This window comes from Coregonus lavaretus (genome assembly GCF_964263955.1).
Source record: "Coregonus lavaretus genome assembly, chromosome: 26".
Classification (NCBI taxonomy): Eukaryota; Metazoa; Chordata; class Actinopteri; order Salmoniformes; family Salmonidae; genus Coregonus; species Coregonus lavaretus.
In genome coordinates, this window is record NC_140013.1 from 25,275,864 (window position 1) to 25,300,605 (window position 24,742).

The 24,742-nt window shown below is 41.7% G+C and overlaps 1 protein-coding gene across 1 annotated transcript in view; it reads left to right on the forward strand.

Moving 5' to 3' along the window:
* Positions 1–1,090: 1,090 nt before the first annotated feature.
* LOC311101733 (roundabout homolog 2-like) overlaps positions 1,091–24,742 on the forward strand; it is a gene marked incomplete at its 5' end in the record, with an annotated part of 67,620 nt that continues 43,968 nt past the window's right edge. Inside the window, one exon of the mRNA XM_084142903.1 lies at positions 1,091–1,169. Coding sequence (XP_083999029.1) covers positions 1,091–1,169 — 79 coding nt within the window. The remainder of the gene's footprint in view (positions 1,170–24,742) is intronic.

Below are 24,742 nucleotides of genomic sequence, written 5' to 3' on the forward strand. Positions count from 1 at the left end.
GCACCTGTTTAATAAATCACTATGGAACCTGGGGCCTGTGGAGGCTCGGTGGCAGACAGTGTTAAAGGGCTGAGCTGCTCTGGACTGTGGATCACAGTGGAAGGGTATCTTCATCATCATCAGCGGTACATGTACTGTAGCAGCATTATCCTTTATCATCATCATTATGATTCAAATTCTCTTCAACAGGAGAAGCAACAATAATAATTTAGTGATCACCAATAAATGATTAAAGTCACCATAATAATCCTCATATCCCCTTGATTACAGTTATGTTGGTCAATAACAACATATGCCCGCTGTGATGTAGTTTTCATCTATTTGTGTTAGCATACTTATAGGCAACACATGCCATTAATCATTTCAGCCAATTGACAGGCTAGGATTATGTTTATTGAATTACCTATAATTGCTTTGCCATACAATGTCAGGCTCATATGAGTTTGGGTCTAAGGAAACTGACACCTGCAATTACTGTAAAGATTGACATGGTTGAAATAATCTCACAGTCATCTAGCCATGCGCAGCGCAGCAGGGGGATCAGGCAAGTCAGAGCCTGCACAGATGTCGCTCCTGTCTCTTTAAGAATACATCCTTGTATTGGTGAAGGTTTTATAGCGGAGAGCTGTGTACGCAGTTCAACATGTGCGTCAGTTGACATTCGTAAACTGGTGATCTCTTATTCCAGCCACAGGGCACACATAACAGAGATGCGAGCGGGAGCCCAACTTCTCAGACGAAGCTGTCTTGTTTGTATTTTATAGAAGAGTAATATATTTACGTATCGATTTGTTGTTTTATGGTAGAACGACTTGCTGAGGACGGTTCGCATCAAGATTTCATTATGATTTTGCGTGCATAATGTGCTGGGGCGAAATGATGTTCCGATGTATTTCTTCAGGCGAAATTGTCATGGGGTCTGGAGAGCTGTTGTTAAAGAAGTTCTGCGGGGCGATTTTAACAGCTTGAAAAAAATCCAGCTGAGCTCGTAGTAAACACTAATTGTTTACCTCTTTGATAAATTTGGATACTGAATGTGACGGAGGGTGAAAACCAGTTTGGACATAGACCGACCTGTCACTACGCAAAAATGACAAACTACAAGAATATGGAGACACATAGCACACATGTCCTGCTATTGACGGTGTCAATCATCTGTACCGCCTCAGGTAAGTGAGAAACTACAACATGAACTCTTCATCTACTCAACTTTTATGCGTAGTCGATGCATCAAGTACAGGTAACTGCCGAAATAAAGGAAACACTTGAGTAAATTAGGGATACAAGGTATATCGAAAGCAGGTGCTTCCACACAGGTGTGGTTCCTGAGTTAATTAAGCAACTAACATCCCAACATGCTTAGGGTCATGTTTAAAAATGACCAGTTGCCCATTATTTTGACTACCATGGCTAGAAGAAGAGATCTGTGACTTTGAAAGACGTTCTCAAAGGAGCATAGGGGTTTAAAGTGTGTGTGTCATCAGATCTCAACCCAATTAAAGACTTATAGAAGATTTTGGAGCAGTGCCTGAAACAGCGTTTTCCATCAACAAAACACAAAATTATGACATTTCTTGTTGATGAATGTTGTTGCAACCCTCCAATAGAGTTCCAGACACTTGTAGAATCTATGCCAAGGCGCATTGAAGCTGTTCTGGCGGCTTGTGGTGGCCCAACGCCCTATTAAGACATTATGTTGGTGTTTCCTATTTTGGCAGTTACCTGTAGGCTAGGCTATGGAACATTGTTTTGATGGTATTAATATTCAATGAAAAGTAATGCAAGCTGTTGATTTCCCTTTAAAAAATGTTTTACATTATATTTATTATTGTGGTTAAAAGGCTATATTTACATTTACATTTTTACATTTTAGTCATTTAGCAGACGCTCTTATCCAGAGCGACTTACAGGAGCAATTAGGGTTAAGTGCCTTGCTCAAGGGCACATCGACAGATTTTTCACCTAGTAGGCTCGGGGATTAGAACCAGCGACCTTTCGGTTACTGGCACAACGCTCTTACCCACTAAGCAACCTGCCGCCCCTATATCACAAGGGTTTGCATCACAAGGTTATGCAAATCAACATATTACACTGTAAAACACAACAGTAAATATTATAAGCAAAACCAGATTTTGAGGCCATACTCCTCCTTCAGCACTTTATGGACCCCATTGTTAATCCCCGTCATAACAGAGGCATTGTCAGTCCATGTCCCCAGGAGTTTCTCTTTTTTAAGACAACACTTCTCGAGGAAAGCAACAACAGCACAGGCTATAGATTTGGCATCTCCTCCCTCCAACTCAACAAGCCCCAGAAATGTTGATACAATTGTCTGCTTGGTGTCACTAAAGTACCTTATCACAACCCCTAGGTACTTAGAAACACTTACATCCGTGGACTCATCGAGGAGGAGGCTGAAACGCTGGTCCCCCACATCTGCGACCAACTTTTTCAGAAAGTATGGTGGTAGAACACCATTAATCATTTCTGTGCACTTTGTCCTGTGCATTTTGAAGTGGGTAGCAGCAGTGGAGTCTGAGAAAGCAGCTCTACATGCCTCTCCAATGTGATCACATGCCAGCATGGAACAGTGTTCAGTGATAGCTAATGCCATGGTGGCTTCAGCCTTTTTTGCAGAGTCAATTTTCTTAACCATAAATGGCAGCTTGTTTTGGGTGGAACTGTTATAAGGCTTTGCCTTTTGAGTATGTTTTTGAGTTGTCATGTTTTTTTTACATCACTAAGTTTGGCGTAGAAATCAGCCTTACAATACAGGCAGTATGCCCGTGTATCATCTCCAATAAACGGCTTCAACCAGCCTTTGAATTCAGGGTTTGATTCCCACTCCTTTCTGTATTTTTGAGTGTACAGTTTAGACTGAGACCTGATGAGCTAGCCAGCTAGATGTTTAGCTTATGTCACAGAGAGGCACACACACAGTGGACGAGGTGAGTCAAATGCAGTGATTTATTTTTGTGCAGTGATTTATTTTAGACAAAGAACATTTAAAATTTACATCCCGCCCTGAATGTAAGCCAGGGTGGGTTCAGCCAGCGACGGCTTCCCGCATGCGCGGTTCATTTGCAGTCTGGACGCGGAGTGGTGAACATCTCCTGCTCTGACTGCAGCTGGGAGGGACTGCTGCGTGAGGACTGGGCCACCTGTGAGTGCTTTGGGACTGGGGTGGGGCCCACGGCAGCACCCGCTGCTCGTTGAGAAGAATAAGAACGATACGTGCTTTGATGTCAGTCTCCAAAAGTCTCCAATAACACCAGAAAAAGTCGCTAGATTTGTCGCTAGTCGACTTTTTTGAAAATGTGTCGCTAGAGGGGTATGAATACTCGCTAAATATAGCGACAAAGTCGCTAAGTTGGCAACACTGTAATCAAAACTGCTCTGAGAAGCGCAATAAGTATGAATGCTCTGACTTCTGCGGAGGCCAAATGCACTATCGGCTAGAGCGCACATATGGCCTACATGATGAGATTATATGGACAAAAGAGCGAGATTGTGTGTTTTTTTTGTTGCCAAGCATCAATTATCATGTCACTAGAATAAGACCCTCAATATTTATTGGAAAGGTGCATCATTTTACCGACACAAAGATCTCACCTTCACTGGAAAATGTCCTTCAGGCCTGTCATTAATTTTTCTATCCGACATGTCCTTTACTCACATAAAAAGGTTGGACGGAAACCTGGCTTACTTACAAGCAATCTGCGCTTTGTTCAACTTTTCCTCACCCATGCTTGCATTTCTCAAGTCTTCTCTTCGAATCACATTTCTACGGTCACAATATTTTGTCCCCTACGCTTTCATTTTTGAACCAATGTTCACGTCTGAGTGGGGTTTAGAAGGGGGGCGAACTAAATTGGTTACTATTGGTCAATACATTTGGAGTGAGATTTGACCTCGTTTTTTTGTTGTTGTTCCCAGTTGCACCAATACTCTCCCCATTGAGCAGTAGACTGAATCACTGGGACATCCAGATGGTCACTACCAATGTTACAAGTTATTTCTCATGTAGGCTGCCATCCTACTCAAATTGGTCATAGCTACTGCCGGCGACATGTGACCATACAGCTGCCCAGTGGGAAGCAACTCGATACAACACCGGTGCACTGGTCATTCACACTGGCTTGTCGTGCTTCCCGTGATCAGTAACGTTGGCTAATAATTGGCATGTCACGGGGAAATACATGGTGACCAATATTACAACTTAATTATCCCTCGCTCATCGAAATAAACATAACTTTCTTTTACAAGTTTTAGCCACAGATGAAAGGGGAATCAGCGCCAGGCTGTAGCTGCCAGCTAGCCAGCATGGGTGGGTAGGTTTGTTCAAATGTTGAGTACACGGACTATGGATGTGGTTGTTGAACTGTTACTCCAAATGTATTGACCAACAGTAACCAATTTAGTTCGCCTCCCTTCTAAATCCCACCCACACATGAACATGTTCAAAAATAAAAGCGTAGGGAAAAAAGATTGTAACCATAGAAATGTGATTCGAAGTGAAGACCTGGGAAATGCAAACATGGGTGAGGAAAAGTTGCAAAAAAAGCAGAGCAGAATGCTCTGTTTCCTTTTTTAAAATCATTTATATCGTTTGTTTTTGGCTTGCAATACTTTGATTAGTTTGTGTTTACAAGTTAAAGTTTTTGCTTAAAATATTTTAGTTTCCTCTCAATACTTGTTCAGCGTTACGCTATATTTAGTTTTTCGTTTAAAAATCCAAAGGTTTTACGACCCATGAAAAATAACTCAATTATTTTTTTTAATCAAATGTGATGCCATAGGCGTGGGTGTGTGCATGCTTTCATGCGTTTGTGCGTGCCTGTGTGCAATTTACATTCTATCCCCCAGACACCCCACCGATCAAACTCTTTTTGAGTCGCTGTCAGAGCACACTGGTGCCATATGGTGTGAAGTGTATTGAGTGAGATGCTTCACACATCCAGAGGTTTCTTATTATGCATGTTTCCATCAGATGTCTTAAGTGTTGTGTTGACGCTGATTAAGAGACAACACTCATAGGACATCAATACAGCTGCCTCAGTCACTGTGAGCATCCACATCATAGGCTACTTTGAGAGACTGGCAATCCTATGATGAAATGTTTACAGAGGATAAGTACTACAAGATTCGAAATGAATGTCCCTGAGACCAGATGATTGATGTCAAAAACAAATAAAACAAATATTTACTTTACAGACACAAATGATAGACACTGGTGTACTACATGGATGCATTTAGGACAGTGTTGCATCATCATGTTAGCAGCAGGGGTCTTAGTTGACTTGGTCTCCACTTTCAGTCAGGCTGTTAATGCATGGTCTCCATTCTCTCTCTGGAGTCCATCAATATGCCAATACTTTCCCAAGTTGTTTTTGAACTTGTGACAGTGTGTTGAATGTGTCCTCCTCGGCCTCTGTTTGATTCTGTAAAAAAGAGGGATCCTCCACAAATTGCATTTGATTGAAGGCAGAAAGAGGGAAAATTGTGTGCCTTGGGTTGAGCGAGATGGAGTTGCCAGAGCTAGCTGTCTCTGCTTAACATATTGGTTGCAGTCTCAGTACTTAACTTGCCTCACAAGTGTTTCACACTCACAGACTGATCAATCTGATTTCAGGTCGGAATTAAATCGCTTTACTCTTTGTAATGACAAATCACTGCTATTTCAAATAAGTTAAGTTTAATTAATTCTGAGCACTTGGTGTTCTTGGCGTTTTACTAATCCAATGCTAAACCCCCCTGAATGAAATAGCCTACAGAGATATGTGTTCCTCCTCCCCCTGTTTACTTAGCTAGTGAAACATCATGGCTGCAGATTCACCCAAATCCTCTCAGAGCTGCACTTAATGAAAATGGTCTCTGGTCTGGATGATAAAACCACAACAACAGTGTCTGCCCACAGCCTACTACTGTACAGTACACAGCCTGGCTTGAGTCATGTCACTGAATAATGTCCTGCTTCTGGGACATGCTGATGACATCACTGAGATGAGACATGGGCTGTAAGGGCAGCTGCCAGACAAAGGCCCTGTCTCAGATATATATGATAATATATGAGACGGAAGCACACAACATGCACACAGAGAGTCAATGGAAGACTACAGGTTTAGGGCTGAGAGCATCACTATGAGTCTGCCCTCCAAAGACGATTTGACAGCGTGCCAAGAGTAGCCAAACTTTTCTCCTTATGACTCTCAAATGCTTCTCAAGGGCTTTTGGATCCACTCCATTATGTAAATGTTATAAGAAGTGAAAGGTTCATGAATAAATCTCAGTGGATAGCAACCAGCCCCAAAGGTAAGCAGCCCCTACACATTTCTGTGGCGGTGTCCCAATGTATCCTTGTGTGCCAGCTACGGTAGTTCCTGAGTGCTACTACCCATACCCAACAGGTACACTCTGTCTCCCCTGATTTTTTGTAAACTGCGAAAAAGATAGGAAACAGGGTCAGGGGTGTAGCATCTCTGTTTTTAAGGAGAGTTGGATTCCCAGCGCAGACCTAGAGGGGTACTCTTACCCTGAACAACAACAGGATTTAAAGTCAAGCAGGACGTAGTTCTCCCTCTGGTTTTGTTGTTTTCACACCATATTAGCATGACGGGGGTACACTAATGCCCCTGGGGAAGAAGGACATTGACGCATGCTTAATATTTGTAAATATGAATTAATGAAAGAAACCCAATTACATAATGTCATAGCTAGCAGCCATAGGCCAAATATAGCCTGGATCAACAGGGCTGTAAAGATGGGGCTTGATCTTCCCCTAAGCTCTTCTCCTGCTAACTCTGCCTGCTTAATAAGGCAGAAGTGTATGAGAAGCCATGAGCCAACATGTGGGTGGGTGTCTGAAGTTGCAATTAGAGCCAATTCAATAGCTTGTCTATCAGATGGAGTGCTTTGCTTCTTTCGTGGTCACTCTCCGACAATGCTCTGTTGCTTGCTGTCCTGTGGATGTTTCATGTTCTCCATGAATATCTTTTACTATCTTAATAAATCTACAGTGTATGACTATGGATGTTATTTAGCCCCATTATCCTTGCATAATGAGTTACTCATTATCTATAATATGATTAGCTCTCTGGATTCCCTCGCACAGTATGTGAGGGGTAGATATACATGGAATTGTAGTTGTGTTATTGCATAAAGGTTAGTGATTAATTAACCTAACAAGAGCGGAGAATGTCAGCTTCATTCTGAGAGAACTGCACAACATCTATCTAATGAGGTATGACCATAACAGGAGCTAGCTCTTTGCTTTTAAGTTTCCTCTTCCTTCCCACCGGAGATACAATAACCTTTAGTAGCCATACAGTTCTCCAGACAGATTCTCTGTTACTCAGGTACACAACCTTCACTGCTGCGTGGAGATACAGTGGGGATAACAAGTATTTGATACACTGCCGATTTTGAAGGTTTTCCTACTTACAAAGCATGTAGAGGTCTGTAATTTTTATCATAGGTACACTTCAACTGTGAGAGACGGAATCTAAAACAAAAATCCGGAAAATCACATTGTATGATTTTTAAGTAATTAATTTGCATTTTATTGCATGACATAAGTATTTGATCACCTATCAACCAGTAAGAATTCCGGCTCTCACAGACCTGTTAGTTTTTCTTTAAGAAGCCCTCCTGTTCTCCACACATTACCTGTATTAACTGCACCTGTTTGAACTTGTTACCTGTATAAAAAACACCTGTCCACACACTCAATCAAACAGACTCCAACCTCTCCACAATGGCCAAGACCAGAGAGCTGTGTAAGGACATCAGGGATAAAATTGTAGACCTGCACAAGGCTGGGATGGGCTACAGGACAATAGGCAAGCAGCTTGGTGAGAAGGCAACAACTGTTGGCGCAATTATTAGAAAATGGAAGAAGTTCAAGATGACAGTCAATCACCCTCGGTCTGGGGCTCCATGCAAGATCTCACCTCGTGGGACATCAATGATCATGAGGAAGGTGAGGGATCAGCCCAGAACTACACGGCAGGACCTGGTCAATGACCTGAAGAGAGCTGGGACCACAGTCTCAAAGAAAAGCATTAGTAACACACTACGCCGTCATGGATTAAAATCCTGCAGCGCACGCAAGATCCCACTGCTCAAGCTAGCTCATGTCCCGTCTGAAGTTTGCCAATGACCATCTGGATGATCCAGAGGAGGAATGGGAGAAGGTCATGTGGTCTGATGAGACAAAAATAGAGCTTTTTGGTCTGAACTCCACTCGCCGTGTTTGGAGGAAGAAGAAGGATGAGTACAACCCCAAGAACACCATCCCAACCGTGAAGCATGGAGGTGGAAACATCATTCTTTGGGGATGCTTTTCTGCAAAGGGGACAGGACGACTGCACCGTATTGAGGGGAGGATGGATGGGGCCATGTATCGCGGGATCTTGGCCAACAACCTCCTTCCCTCAGTAAGAGCATTGAAGATGGGTCGTGGCTGGGTCTTCCAGCATGACAACGACCCGAAACACACAGCCAGCGCAACTAAGGAGTGGCTCCGTAAGAAGCATCGCAAGGTCCTGGAGTGGCCTAGCCAGTCTCCAGACCTGAACCCAATAGAAAATCTTTGGAGGGAGCTGAAAGTCCGTATTGCCCAGCGACAGCCCCGAAACCTGAAGGATCTGGAGAAGGTCTGTATGGAGGAGTGGGCCAAAATCCCTGCTGCAGTGTGTGCAAACCTGGTCAAGACCTACAGGAAACGTATGATCTCTGTAATTGCAAACAAAGGTTTCTGTACCAAATATTAAGTTCTGCTTTTCTGATGTATCAAATATTGTCATGCAATAAAATGCAAATTAATTTCTTAAAAATCATACAATGTGATTTTCTGGTTTTTTGTTTTCGATTCTGTCTCTCACAGTTGAAGTGTACCTATGATAAAAATTACAGACCTCTACATGCTTTGTAAGTAGGAAAACCTGCAAAATCGGCAGTGTATCAAATACTTGTTCTCCCCACTATCCTTGAGAGGCTGGTAGAGCGTGATCACCTTATTTGAGGCCAACAGCCTCTCATTCAATGGGCCCCTCCCTCTGGAAGACACTTCAAGGTTGCCCACAATTCAGTCTTATGGACAACCTGGGCTCCTGCTTTAGCATTTGATAGTGCTGAAAGCTTCTATGTAGAGTGTGTTGAGTAAAGGACTAGTCTGATTGTGAAATGGGTGTATCTACATTATTTCTCCAGTGTGTCCTATTACAATGCCATAAACCTTACACAACCACTTATTGGATCAACACAGATGGGAGCATTTTGTGACACAGCACAGATCTAAGATTTTGCTCTGTTCTGTGTTTTTTAATGTAATTTATTCATTTATGTGGAAATGTGGGTTTAGAAATATGCCCTTCCCTTAGCTATTCACCCTTAGCGTGTTCAATTCTGTTAGTTCATTTGGAAACGGGATTGACCTAGAATCATATTTTGGGGCAAATCAAGTCACACCAAAGCATTTAAAGAATTCCCTATGCACATTGAACTCTCTGTGGACCCACCATGCTATGTATTTCATGTGGTTGAACGCTATCCAGGCCAAATGGGCCATGAGCATTAGCAGAATGTTTGTACCGCTTTATAGAAGCCTCCGATATCGCCAACACATGTTTTTCTCTTTGTCACAAACCGCGAACATGGTTGGTTGCTTGTTTTTTTTGTCTCTGAAAGGTGAACTCAACTGCCACCCACAATCTCTTGTCATAAATCAAAAATAGCCTGATTTTATACATCAAAGCAGCCTTACAATGTGACCCAAATGAACTACCCTCCAGTGCATGCATTATAACATTGGCTGAAATAGTACTCGCAACTTTTTCATGTTTCAAAACAATTTCTTTATCGAGATGAAGGGTACTGCTATTGGATCCCCTATGGCTCCAAACTATGCTTATCTGTATGTGGGTTACATGGAGAAACAGTCTTATCAATCCTCAGATTATTTTTTTGCCCAACACTATTATTTGGAAACGATACATTTATATTTTTGTTCTATGGAGGGGTGATGCAGAACAGCTCTAGGCGTTCCATGCTTTTCTTAACTCTTGTTCTGAGCACCTGAGATTCACTATGCAATTTGACACACGTCAAATCAGTTACCTTGATCTTTTGATTATTTGTGATGATAATGTTCTATACACCGAACTTTATAAGAAACCCACTGATAGTTGTCACCCTCTTCCCTTGAAAAACTGTTTGCCGTACAGCCAATTCTGTCGAATCAAAATAATTTGCAAAAAACTATTACACTTCGACAGAAACATGGCTGAGATGCAAAGAAAATTAAATGAAAGGGGGTACAAAAATGGTCAGATCAATACTGCCATTGAGAAAATCCTAAACAAATTGAGACATGATCTCTTTCAAGGACCGTTAACCATTATTATCGCAAAAATAACCATTATTGTGTTCTCACTACGCGCTATTCAAAGTGCTCTGAACAAATATAGGGAATCGTTCACAAACATTGGTACATTCTAAGATCTGATGATTTCTTATAAGCTTCCGGGTTAGAGTCCCGCTCCTTGAAAGCGGCAGCTCTACCTTTTTAGCACAGTGCGGATGTTGCCTGTAATCCATGGCTTCTGGTTGGGGTATGTACGTACAGTCACTGTGGGGACGATGTCATCGATGCACTTATTGATGAAGCCAGTTTTTTTTATTTTTTTTAATTTCACCTTTATTTAACCAGGTAAGCCAGTTGAGAACAGGTTCTCATTTACAACTGCGACCTGGCCAAGATAAAGCAAAGCAGTGCAATAAAAACAACACAGAGTTACATATGGGGTAAAAAACATAAAGTCAAAAATACAACAGAAAATATATATACAGTGTGTGCAAATGTAGCAAGTTATGGAGGTAAGGCAATAAATAGGCTATAGTGCAGAATAATTACAATAGTATTAACACTGGAATGCTAGATGTGCAAGAGATTATGTGCAAATAGAGATACTGGGGTGCAAAAGAGCAAAATAAATAACAATATAGGGATGAGGTAGTTGGGTGGGCTAATTTCAGATGGGCTGTGTACAGGTGCAGTGATCGGTAAGGTGCTCTGACAACTGATGCTTAAAGTTATTGAGGGAGATAAGAGTCTCCAGCTTCAGAGATTTTTGCAATTCGTTCCAGTCATTGGCAGCAGAGAACTGGAAGGAATGGCGGCCAAAGGAGGTGTTGGCTTTGGGAATGACCAGTGAGATATACCTGCTGGAGCGCAGACTACGGGTGGGTGCTGCTATGGTGACCAATGAGCTAAGATAAGGCGGGGATTTGCCTAGCAGTGATTTATAGATGGCCTGGAGCCAGTGGGTTTGACGACGAACATGTAGTGAGGACCAGCCAACAAGAGCGTACAGGTCACAGTGGTGGGTAGTGTATGGGGCTTTGGAGACAAAACGGATGGCACTGTGATAGACTACATCCAATTTGCTGAGTAGAGTGTTGGAGGCTATTTTGTAAATGACATCGCCGAAGTCAAGGATCGGTAGGATAGTCAGTTTTACGAGGGCATGTTTGGCAGCATGAGTGAAGGAGGCTTTGTTGCGAAATAGGAAGCCGATTCTAGATTTAACTTTGGATTGGAGATTCTTTATGTGAGTCTGGAAGTTGAGTTTACAGTCTAACCAGACACCTAGGTATTTGTAGTTGTCCACATACTCTAGGTCAGACCCGTCGAGAGTGGTGATTCTAGTCGGGTGGGCGGGTGCCAGCAGCGTTCGATTGAAAAGCATGCATTTAGTTTTACTAGTGTTTAAGAGAAGTTGGAGGCTACTGAAGGATTGTTGTATGGCATTGAAGCTCGTTTGGAGGTTTGTTAACACAGTGTCCAATGAAGGGCCAGATGTATACAAAATGGTGTCGTCTGCGTAGAGGTGGATCTGAGAGTCACCAGCAGCAAGAGCGACATCATTGATATACACGGAGAAAAGTGTCGGCCCAAGAATTGAACCCTGTGGCACCCCCATAGAGACTGCCATAGGTCCAGACAACAGGCCCTCCGATTTGACACACTGAACTCTATCTGAGAAGTAGTTGGTGAACCAGGCGAGGCAGTCATTTGTGACTGATGTGGTGTACTCCTCAATGCCATCGGAAGAATCCCGGAACATATTCCAGTCCGTGCTAGCAAAACAGTCCTGTAGCTTAGCATCAGCTCCATCTGACCACTTTTTTTTATTGACTGAGTCACTGGTGCTTCCTGCTTTAGTTTTTGCTTGTAAGCAGGAATCAGGAGGATATAATTATGGTCAGATTTGCCAAATGGAGGGCGAGGGAGAGCTTTGTACGCGTCTCTGTGTGTGGAGTAAAGGTGGTCTACAGTTTTTTTCCCTCTGGTTGCACATTTTAACATGCTGGTAGAAATTAGGGAAAACAGATTTAAGTTTCCCTGCATTAAAGTCCCCGGCCACTAGGAGCGCCGCCTCTGGATGAGCATTTTCCTGTTTGCTTATGGCCGTATACAGTTCATTGAGTGCGTTCTTAGTGCCAGCAACGGTTTGTGGTAGTAAATAGACAACTACGAAGAATATAGATGAAAACTCTTTTGGTAGATAGTGTGGTCTACAGCTTATCATGAGATACTCTACCTCAGGCGAGCAAAACCTTGAGACTTTGTCACGAGAATTTCTATCTCTAATTAATCAAACTTAATGCTCTGAATAATTCCCAGAGGGTGTAAATTCTCTGGTTTAATCATGAATTAAACAAAGGTCCGCAACCAGCAAGAATGATCTGTATTTTTAATCATGGAGAGCTCTGCCGCCAAAAAACATACATACAGCATTTATACCCCTTGACACACAAAGGCACTTTGCTCTGCCCACCTTTAAACAGTTTCTGTTCTCTTCAGCCTGGAATGTTTAGTCTCAGCAGTTTCTAACTCACCCCCTCTGTTAGTGGGTTTATAATGATAACCTTAACACAGTTCACACAGTCATCATCAGTATTGGGGTTAACAATTTTAGTCATAATCATAATTCCTCCATCAGTCCACCCTTTGACTAAATTTGTTCACCCTTAGGACAAATGTATTTACAAGCATGACCAATCTGATCTTCATACGTCAGAACTAATAAACATTTCATCCAATTGTGGTCTTTCAGGGTCAAAGTCCTCATCATCCACCAAGCCTGGAGGATTGTCTTTCACATTCCCCTGGTCAGAGTCCGGAGTCGGTCCATCTCTCATCATTTGTTGAGATACTGCATTCACCAACGCCTTACTCACCAATCCTCGGACACAGGGAACAAGACAACAACCACATAATACAAGAATACCCATACAACCGCTGACCGTCCCTAAGATGGTGGCTCCTATGGTTTTCCATTTACCAAACATTTCATCAAACCACCCTATCCACGATGTACTAACTTCTGAGTTCTAAGCTCATTCTTCACTTAGTGCAGTTAATTCTGCAAGAGCTCTGGTGCCTGTCCCATCCGGTGTGGTGGTGTTAGGGATAAATGTGCAACAATGGCTTATCATTCTATAGACACCGCCCCTTTCTGCCTGATCTAGAGCCAACCTCTTTTACTAAGTCATGAGTGGGATGGCGGATAATTGTTCAGAGATCCCTTTTACTGCATCCCTAGTCCTGCCAATAAATCGTTGTTGGTCGTAATAGATATAATTAATCCACTTCACAATTTTGTTTATTGTCACCCACCAAAAGAACGTGGTAGTAAACCCTTCCCCTAATTCTTTCATAGCTTGTTATCCATCCGATACCCCCCTTGGTATCCCAATCGCATCCATCTAAATAGGGCTATTCTCCTTCTTGTTAAAACTCCTCCTACGTCTGTTTAACCCTTTCCTTGGTTCCTGGTGACTAGTTCTAACTAGCTGAATCAGTAGAACCAGGGCGCACGTATCCAGCCACCCTTTTGGTATTCTCTGCCTTATACTGCCTTTACTGGCACACGCCCACCACACATTGGTTACAGGGGCTGTAAGGTTCAGAATTCTCTCCTGTGCTTCTGAACTCAAGTCAATCACATTACTACTATCTCCAATTGATAATTGGTGATGTCTTTGTTTCTCTTTACCCCCCATCTGGATGTTCAGTCCCGCCCGGTCTCATATTCCCGTCCCCAAGTGTGTTTAAACACTTGAGTCTAGGAACAATCCGCTGTGGGGGGCGAACACGAATATAATGGGATTTTATAATCCCAAGTTGCTTATTGACATGTACCCCACCCATTGGCTACGTCCCTAACCCTTATTTTGAATGTGACAGTCTGCCCTTCTCTGACTCCCATTTTGTAGGCCACTCGTCCTTGACGGTCAGTATGTCGGCTCGCTTCTCTTCTCTTTTTCTTCTTAACAATGTGTTAAGTTGCGTCAATTCAAATCTGGTATTGGGAACAAAAAGAGGTCAATACACGTCTTCTATAATAGACTAGTATTTTAATTAATGCAAAACCTTCAATGGTAAATATGATGTTCGTATATACGGGTCCACTGAAATACCACACAGGGCAGACAGAGAACTGGTCCATTGTTCTAAGTTCTTCCCTAAATACTCTGACAGAGATAGTTCCCGCTCCCTGCTGGCCTATCAGAGTAGAGACTGAGCGTGGTTTAGACCCTATTGTTGGCGCACAGGCTGGTCCCAGCCCCTTGGCGCCAGGCATAAGTTGTTATCATCACAACTTGTCCAGAGAGTCGGCACTTTTGCAGTACACGCAGTACAAACCTATTATGTTTAATCATTAATGCATTCTTTCTAAGCTAGGCATCACATCTAGTTATAAGAGAATAGATCCCCACAAATGGTAAGGGCATAGCACAATTGGTGGTGGATCTTGACATATCAAGACCATTGCCGAGACTATGATGCAACTCAAGTTATCCATATTCCCAAAAACCGCCAACCCTCTCCTGTCCTCAGTCTTTCTGCTTGGTATTACCCCATACTCACACCCTGAGAACACACTACAGTGATGATAGGTCGGGGTAGGAGATCTTCGTTAACAGAGGTGATCCCCAGACCCTATTGGTCCAGTTCTTCTCTCTAACTCTGCGTGTGTTCAGTGGTGCTTGTATGTGTTCTTACCTTTTTGCAGTGGGTAACGTGGACCCAGGTTGCTCTTTCTGCTATTCTAATGGCAAAGGCAGTGACCAATACAACCTGATAGGGCCCTTCCCAACAGGCCTGCTTCCAGTCTTTCTTCTTTAGGGACTGGATGCTCACCAGTCGCCTGGTTAGATAGAGTGGGTCACCTTCTCCTTTAGTTCACCTGTGGGGCACAAAACCTCTGACATACCGGTGTGGTTAATAACTACCTTCTCACGGTTTCGCTAACTCGGGCATTCTAGATGGTCTACCAAATCCCTTCTCCAATGGCAATAACCCTTCTTCATCTGGAGTTCTCCTGATCGTCATTAATACTATCGGTAGACCTTGTACCCCATTTCTAATCATACCGTTCACATCCGTATTCTCTTTCTAGACTGTATCTAAAAAAAAAATGTTTAAAAAAAAAAAAATGTTGTCCTCTCCTCCGTATATTCATTATTTAATCCTACCACTACCATATTTCCCCCCTCTTGACACATGATTCTGCTCATGTGTCAATATTACCACCTACCTATATAATCACTTAGGTAATATTGGTAATTTATCATCCAATTGCCATTCCTTATTTATTTTTTTTGACTGTCCCTTGCTTCTTTATTGCTCCTCCTAGCCCTGGGCAACATTCCAATGAGATAAGCTAATCTCTTCCTCCTGGTTATACATTTTGTTAACCTTCAATTACCATCAGTAATCTAAAGATGGTAAGTACACACAAAACATGATACAGATATCCCCAGTCCTAACCCATCAATAATCGTTTGTATCAATCTAATTCCTCCCTTGCCTTTCCTCTACTATCCTCCAATCATTACTGGATCAATGATAATAACTGTAATAACTATTAATAATAATTGTAATAACTATTTCGCATTAAATTGTGCCTTTTTCTGATAATGTTATAATTGTAACCTATTGCATTACTTTAGTTTAAAATATAAGTTTGTTTATTTAACAAATCTAGAACCCACTATAGGTTGGTGCTATTCCCTCAGCATAATAGCTAAAGCTACTTGCATCCCCTGGTCCCCGTAACGAAAATAAATTATTGTTCTAGAATTCACCAACTATTTGCATACACCACTGGTGTTAAGCAACCTATCGAATAAAGTAATAACAATTAGAATTTATCAAAGCACTGCCTTCCAGTCAAGTATTTAGACCTCTACTTGAAATCTTACAGCTCAATCTAACTTGCTGGACTGTCTCTATTTTTTCCCCGCTAACCAGAGCCATAAATTATTCTCCTTTGTCCTCAACTCAATTTTCACAGCTCTATCGCCATTTCAGTTCGCTATTCAATTTCTTTAACTGTTCTCTCTGATTCGGCCCTAATTAATAAAACAAATACTTGATATCGTTGATAAGCATACATTTAATGATATTCCTATCATTTGAACTATGTACTGTCTCCCCCCCCCCCCTCCTTCCTACACAACGGGGGAGGCGCGGGGACCTTGTAACATATTTTCATAGACCTTTCTAGAATACTTCTAAAGCTATCTAATTCAACTTCTCACATTTCTCAATCCACGTAGTAATCTAGGTCCATAGCCCCAATGCAAAAGTTTTACCCACTGTCCCTACCTGGGTTCGAACCAGGGACCCTCTACATACATTGCCAGTCACTCCACACAATCCGCGATTCTGTTAAAGTAAATACTTCCAGTTCATAGAGCAAGTGACGTCACCAAATGAAAACCGCACTAGCTTGCACCTCATTCACAACACAAAAACTCTCTCTCCTTGCACCTATTCCCTATTGAATAAGTTAGTATTTCTATTTAACCCAAACCACGCTACAACTCTTCCATTCAACATCACCAAACCAAATACTCAGTAGTATCCGGTTACCACCCATACCAGCCGTTGAATTCACTCATACGTACAGATTTCACCTTATGTCATTGAAATGCCCAATAACCCATAATAGTTCAATGGAACTCTCTATTGGCTCTCTACTATATTATACATTACTTCTATAACCACATTAGTTATGGTCCGATTACCCATTAAACCTTATCACATAATCAAATAACGGCACAACCTTAAACTCATATAGGGCGGCAGGTAGCCCAGTGACCAAGAGCGCCGCGCCAGCAACCGAGAGGTCGCCGGTTCCAATCCCCGAGCCGACCAGGCGAAAAATCTGTCGATGTGCCCCTGAGCAAGGCACCCAACCCCAATCGCTCCTGTAAGTCGCTCTGGACAAGAGCGTCTGCTAAATGACCCAAAATGTAAATGTAAATATTCTCTACTTTCTCACCCATGACGTACGTCTACGTTTGGGTGAGAAAGTTCATACGTATATATCGTTAGAAATGTATAGGTACCTCTCAAATAATCGCTTCGTGGTGTTTTTAGCCAATTCTTAATCGACACAAATCACTTCTTCAAACATTTTACCCGTGGAACCAAAAAATAGACTGTCATTTCCCGGACATTGCCCTTTCCCTTAGCTCTGCAGTCGCGATGGTTATGACCTGTTTTGTTACAGTATTTACACGGGTCCTCACACTCTCTGGTAAAATGTCCCTCCTTGTTACAGTTAAAGCACTTCCTCTTATCTCCTCCCCTATTCTGCCTCCCTAATTTATTATAGCTCTCTAATCTCTTCAACTCTCTGTTTAAATTCTGCAGCCCTTCTCAACTCTCTCTCCCTATCCAGTTCTACTCTTAGCCTGCCTATTTCCTCTCTACTTTCCCTGAGTTCTGTAATTTCCTTCTGTAAAACTTCCCCCACTTTCTTCTCTTTACTGGCCTCCCTACTCTGCCCCCCCTCTTCCCCCCCTTCCAACATTCCGGCTTGGCCGTCATATGGTGGGGGAGGGGCGGGGACCAGTCCTAATTTTCTCCTACACATGACAAAGTTATCATCTGGGCTTTCTTTCCAAGCCTGCTCTACTAAAACTGGATATAACCTTTCTGCCCTCTGCTCTGGGGGAGGCACTGAAACCTCAATTTTTACTTCATTTTCTCTCTGCATAACTATTTTTTTTTTTCTGTCCTTCCTCTCTCTTTCGAGCCTCCAAAAGCCATACTCTCGCTGTTTCTAGCCCCTCCCCTCGCTGTTTCTTCAAATCCGTTCCACAGTTTATATGCATCTGCCTAATCATAACCTCTAACTTCTCCACATCGAGATGCCCAATAAATCCATACCTCTTCTCCCAAATGTATCCATAAAACATATTTCTTCGATCCCTTCCTAACATATCTTTCATCCCCCGTTAATTCTCTGACCTCTTTTAGAATATTTATTTCCCATGGTAGCAAAATAAGAAATTCCCCCGTTTAGTAATAATTAAATGAATAATTATTTCCTTTGGGACTTATTAATGGTGCGACTTTTGAAAAATGTTATGATCTGCTTTTGTAATAAACAATTTAAATTATTCAACCCGTAACCCAGAGTTTTTTAAGACACCAGTTTTATGAAACGGATGGGACAACAATTTTTTCTCACGCGACCTATTTTAGTCCCTTCCTTGAAACAATTATCACGTATTTCGATGGATCATTAGGTCTCACACGTATACAACCTTATACGATTTTTTGCTAACACTATCCATAACCTAGAGGTCGTAACTGCTCCAGTTTTATGAAATAGACAGAGTTAGAGCAAATCCCCAGTTGTTTGTGACTCTTGACTTGTTTACTGTATCTATCTCACACGACGATAATTATCTCCCTTCCTGTTTATATTGTAAAGCTTGTATCTCGTACAATCTCAATATTAACTAGTTTATTTTGGTAATAGCTATCTACCTAGAGTCATTTTCGGACCCTTCTTCCTTCCTTTATAATTCTCTTATGAGATTTTGGTAACTATTCTCTGCCCTTCACAATAATTATTATTCTCATACAAGTTCAAATAATCACACCAAAATCCATGAATAAAAATTACTGACCTCCTTCCTCGCAGTTGGGATTTAAATGCTTTCCAGATCTCGTCAACGTCTTTATCGTTCATAAGATTCATCACCGGCCTGTTTATAACCTTAACGTCGAAGGCCAGGTCTATTCTATACGGATGCTATCATCCGCCCGTGCACGGTTTCGGTGTCCTTAGAACGATAAAGACGTATTTTGAGCTCCGCTCGAAGGACCATTTGGCACGAGAATTTATATCTCTAATTAATCAAACTTAATGCTCTGAATAATTCCCAGAGGGTGTAAATTCTCTGGTTTAATCATGAATTAAACAAAGGTCCGCAATCAGCAAGAATGATCTGTATTTTTAATCATGGAGAGCTCTGCCGCCAAAAAACATACATACAGCATTTATACCCCTTGACACACAAAGGCACTTTGCTCCGCCCACCTTTAAACAGTTTCTGTCCCCTTCATCCTGGAATGATTAGTCTCAGCAGTTTCTAATTCACCCCCTCTGTTAGTGGGTTTATAATGATAACCTTAACACAGTTCACACAGTCATCATCAGTATTGGGGTTAACAATTTTAGTCATAATCATAATTCCTCCATCAGACTTCCTTAGATATCGTGCACCAGCTTTTGTTTACAAACATACATCGACCGCCACCCCTTGTCTTACCAGAGGCTGCTGTTCTATCAGTGTATAACCCGCCAGCTGTATGTTATTCATGTCTTCGTTCAGCCACGTCTCTGTGAAACATAAGATATTACAGTTTTTAATGTCCCGTTGGTAGGATATTCGTGCCTGTAGTTCGTCCACTTTATTATCAAGCGATTGTAAATTGGCCAATAGTATCGATGGCAAAGGCAGATTAGCCACTCGTCGCCAGCTCCTAACCAATCTACCCGATCTCCTTCCGTGATATCTCCTTTTCTTTCTACTGCGAATGACAGGGATGAGGGCCCTGTCGGGTGTCTGGAGAAAATCCCTCTCGACCGACTCATTAAAGAAAAATTATTCGTCCAGTTCAAGGTGAGTAATCGCTGTTCTAATGTCCAGAAGCTCTTTTCGGTTATAAGAGACGGTAGCAGCAACATTATGTACAAAATAAGTTACAAACAATACGAAAAAACATACAAAATAGCACGGTTGGTTAAGAGTCCATAAAACGGCAGCCATCCCCTCCGGCGCCATCATGTAAACACTTGTCACAGGAGTTTGCTGCTTGATGGTTGTCACACAGCCAGATAAATGTGCTTTGCCTTTCAACAATGGCTGAGCTGTCTGCTATTCCCCAACAAAAAAATAAAACACCTAAGCTTTATGGCCTGGCCTGTTGCTTTTGCTAAGATGTATGTACCAGGGTTGGGTCAATTCCAATTGAATTTGAAATTCCAATTCAATTCTTGAATAGATGTTGAATTCAATTAGAATTTCAACAATTTTCTAGTTATTGAATTGTAATTAGACTGTTGGACTGTTTTTAATTGGAATTGTAAAAACATTTCATCTTTGGAATTGAATTGGATTTCAATATTTGTACATTTCCCAGTTAATGGAATGAATGCACTTAGTATCAAAAATATACTGCTGGATTTGTTTTAAGTAATTTCAACTTGTATTTCTATTTCCAGTATAGCTAGGCTGTCTGAACAGTGACATGATCAGCCTGAGGGAATTTTATTTGAATTTGTGGAATCGTTTCGGGATAATATTGAATTGAAAGATGTGCTTGGCCATTGAAAGTGCTACAGCTCATCTGATATTAGGGTTCTATAAAATCTTTGTTGCGGACGGAATCACGGAATCCAGACATTAAAACGGAATTCAACAATATTTCTACAAATTATTGAACTTAGTAGGAAATCCACTAAATCTATTGAACTTATTAGAAAATGCATTAAGTGAATCATAAGACATGAACAAAATGAATCAGTGATCAGTTACCTGATGTGGAATAGAGTTCCATGTAGTCATGGCTCTATGTAGTACTGTGTGCCTCCCATAGTCTGTTCTGGACTTGGGGATTGTGAAGAGACCTCTGGTGGCATGTCTTGTGGGATATGCATGGGTGTCCGAGCTGTGCGCTAGTAGTTTAAACAAACGGCTCGGTGCATTCAGCTTGTCAACACTTCTTACAAAAACAAGTAGTGATGAAGTCTCCTCCACTTTGAGCCGTGAGAGATTGACATGCATATCATTAATGTTAGCTCTCTGTGTACATTTAAGGGCCAGCCGTGCTGCCCTGTTCTGAGGCAGTTGTAATTTTCCTAAGCCCCTCTTTGTGGCAACTGACCACACTACTGAACAGTAGTCCAGGTGCAACAAAACTAGGGCCTGTAGGACCTGCCTTGTTGAAAGTGTTGTTAAGAAGGCAGAGCAGCTCTTTATTATGGACAGACTTCTCCCCATCTTAGCTACCGTTGTATCAACATGTTTTGACCATGACCGTTACATGACAGGGTTACTCCAAGCAGTTTAGTCACCTCAACTTGCTTGATTTCCACATTATTCATTACAAGATTTAGTTGAGATTTTGGGTTTAGTGAATGATTTGTCCCAAATACAATGCTTTTAGTTTTTGAAATATTTAGGACTAATTTATTCCTTGCCACCCATTCTGAAACTAACTGCAGCTATTTGTTAAGTGTTGCAGGCATTTCAGTCGCTGTAGTAGCTGACATGTATAGTGTTGAGTCATCCGCATATATAGACACACTGGCTTTACTTAAAGCCAGTGGCATGTCATTAGTAAAGATTTTAAAAAGTAAGGGGCCTAGACAGCTGCCCTGGGGAATTACTGATTCTACCTGGTTATGTTGGAGAGGCTTCCATTAAAGAACACCCTCTGTGTTCTGTTAGACAGGTAACTCTTTATCCACTATATAGCAGGGGGTGTAAAGCCATAACACATACGTTTTTCAGCAGAAGACTATGATCGATAATGTCAAAAGTCATACTGAAGTCTATCAAAACAGCCCCCACAATCTTTTTATCATCAATTTCTCTCAGCCAATCATCACTCATTTGTGTAAGTGCTGTGCTTGTTGAATGTCCTTCCCTATAAGCGTGCTGAAAGTCTGTCAATTTGTTTACAGTAAAATAGCATTGTATCTGGTCAAACAATTTTCCCCAAAAAGTTTACTAATGGTTGGTAACAGGCTAATTGGTCGGCTATTTGAGCCAGAAAAGGGGGCTGTACTATTCTTAGGCAGCGGAATGACTTTTGCTTCCCTCCAGGCCTGAGGGAACACACACATTCTAGTAGGCTTAAATTGAAGATATGGCAAATAGGAGTGGCAATATCGTCTGCTATTATCCTCAGTAATTTTCCATCCAAGTTGTCAGACCCCGGTGACTTGTCATTGTTGATAGACAACAATACTTTTTTCACCTCTTCCACACTCACTTTACGGAATTCAAAATTACAATGGTTGTCTTTTCATCATTTGATCAGTTATACTTGGATGTGTAGTGTCAGCGTTTGTTGCTGGCATGTCATGCCTAAGTTTGCTAATCTTGCCAATGAAGTAATTGGCAATATCAGTGGGTTTTGTGAGAAATGAGCCATCAGATTCAATGAATAATGGAGCTGAGTTTGCCTTTTTACTATCATTCTTTATATTATTTATCTTTGTTTCATAGTATAGTTTCTTTGTTTTATTCAGTTTAGTCACATGATTTCTCAATGTGCAGTACATTTGCCAATCGGTTGTGCAGCCAGACTTATTTGCCATTTCTTTTGCCTCATCCCTCGCAACAATACAATTTTCCAATTCCTCATCAATCCATGGGGATTTAACAGTTTTTACAGTCATTTTCTTAATGGGTGCATGCTTATTAGTAACTGGAATAAGCAATTTAATGAATGTGTCAAGTGCAGCGTCTGGTTGAGCCTCATTACACAACACAGACCAACAAATATTCTTTACATCAACAACATAGGAATCACTACAAAACTTATTGTATGACCTCTTATACACTATATTAGGCCCAGCCTTTGGAACTTTGGTTTTCCTAGATATGCCTACTATATTGTGATCACTACATCCGATGGATTTGGATACTGCTTTAAAGCACATTTCTGCAGCATTAGTAAAGACGTGATCAATACATGTTGATGATTTCATTCCTATGCTGTTTGTAACTACCCTGGTAGGTTGACTGGTAACGTGCACCAGGTTTCAGGCACTGGTTACAGTTTGAAGCTTTTTCTTGAGTGGGCAGCTTGATGAAAGCCAGTCAATATTTAAATTGCCCAGTAAATATACCTCTCAGTTGATATCACATATATTATCAAGTATTTCACACAAGTTATCCAGGTACTGACTGTTAGCACTTGGTGGTCTATAGCAGCGTCCCACAAGAATGGGCTTTAGGTGAGGCAGATGACCCTGTAGCCATTTAACAGTATTTAACATGAGATCCTCTCTAAGCTTTACATGAATGTGGTTCTGAATATAAACAGCCACACTTCCACCATTGTCATTTGTCTTTTCTGTAGATGTTATAACCATGTATTGCTACCACTGTATCATCTAAGTGTGTTTCAGAGATGGTCAGAATATGAATGTCATCTGTTACTAGCAAGTTATTAATTTCATGATCCTTGTTTCTTAAGCTATGTTAACGTGGGCTATTTTTAGCACTTTTCTGGGATGCTTGATTGTTTTCATTGCTTTACTGGGAAGCTTAGCAGAAGTAGACATGTTCATGGTATTTATGTTAGTGCAGGGTGAGCTGCACACAGTGGACTTCCTACTAGGGCACACCGCCTCATTGCTAACAGTATAACTCTGGTTCATAGGCACATGATTATTGCATACAATAGCTGTAGGATCAGCAGAGGCATAAATTAGGTTACTTACATTGTGTCTACCAACGCCCCTGGTATAATGTACATTTGCTGAAGTATTATGACAACCCAGCGACACAATTGTAGGGATTAACTGAGCTGGGCTTGGGTCACTGATAAGTCATTGTCTCAAACCAGCCTTAGAATGCTGTGAAAGGATCCAGGAACCCAAATTATTAATAAAACGTGTTTTATTTCCAAACTGTATCGAAATTGTCAACAAAAGTTACACCCATTGAGTTGCAATAATCACGTAGCCAGTTGTGAAGAGAGAGAATCCTGCTAAAGCGTTCAATGCCATGATTCAGAGGGCACAGGGCCAGATATGATGGGTCTTTTTTTAGTGTCTAGCAGAGAATCAATCAGCTCTTTTAAAATCCAGTTTCAACTGTTCAGAGCTGCCCTTCATAATGTCATTAAAATCCACATGGACTACTATAGAATATAGTTTCCATGTCCTGGCGTAGAACATTCGGGAGCAGCTTTGTAATGTCATTTACTCTTGCTCCAGGATAGGACATTGTTTTTGCACCAGGAACAGTCACATTTCTTACCATAGAGCTGCCCAAAATCACGGTTGGAAGATATCCGCCCAATACTACACAGGATTCGGGGAACCCTTTAAGGAGCTCCCGGTGCCTGTTGCAGGCCTCCGACGGATGGAGAAGCCCCACTTGATCCAGAGCAGGGATGGAAGGTTGCCTTCGAAATCGGGGAAGGAGTAGGCACAGCGGCCGCAGACACAGGTACCTCAAGCGACGAAGGTGCAGGAAGATCAGGCTCCAGGGCGGCGAAACTATTAGTTGTTTATATCCGCTCCGGGCCTCTCGTTGGGCATGTAGCCTGCTTTGCAGGATGCCACTGTCTTCCGCTTCCACGGCTCATGACATGCGACCATCGTTGATTGGCATGTTCCTCTTG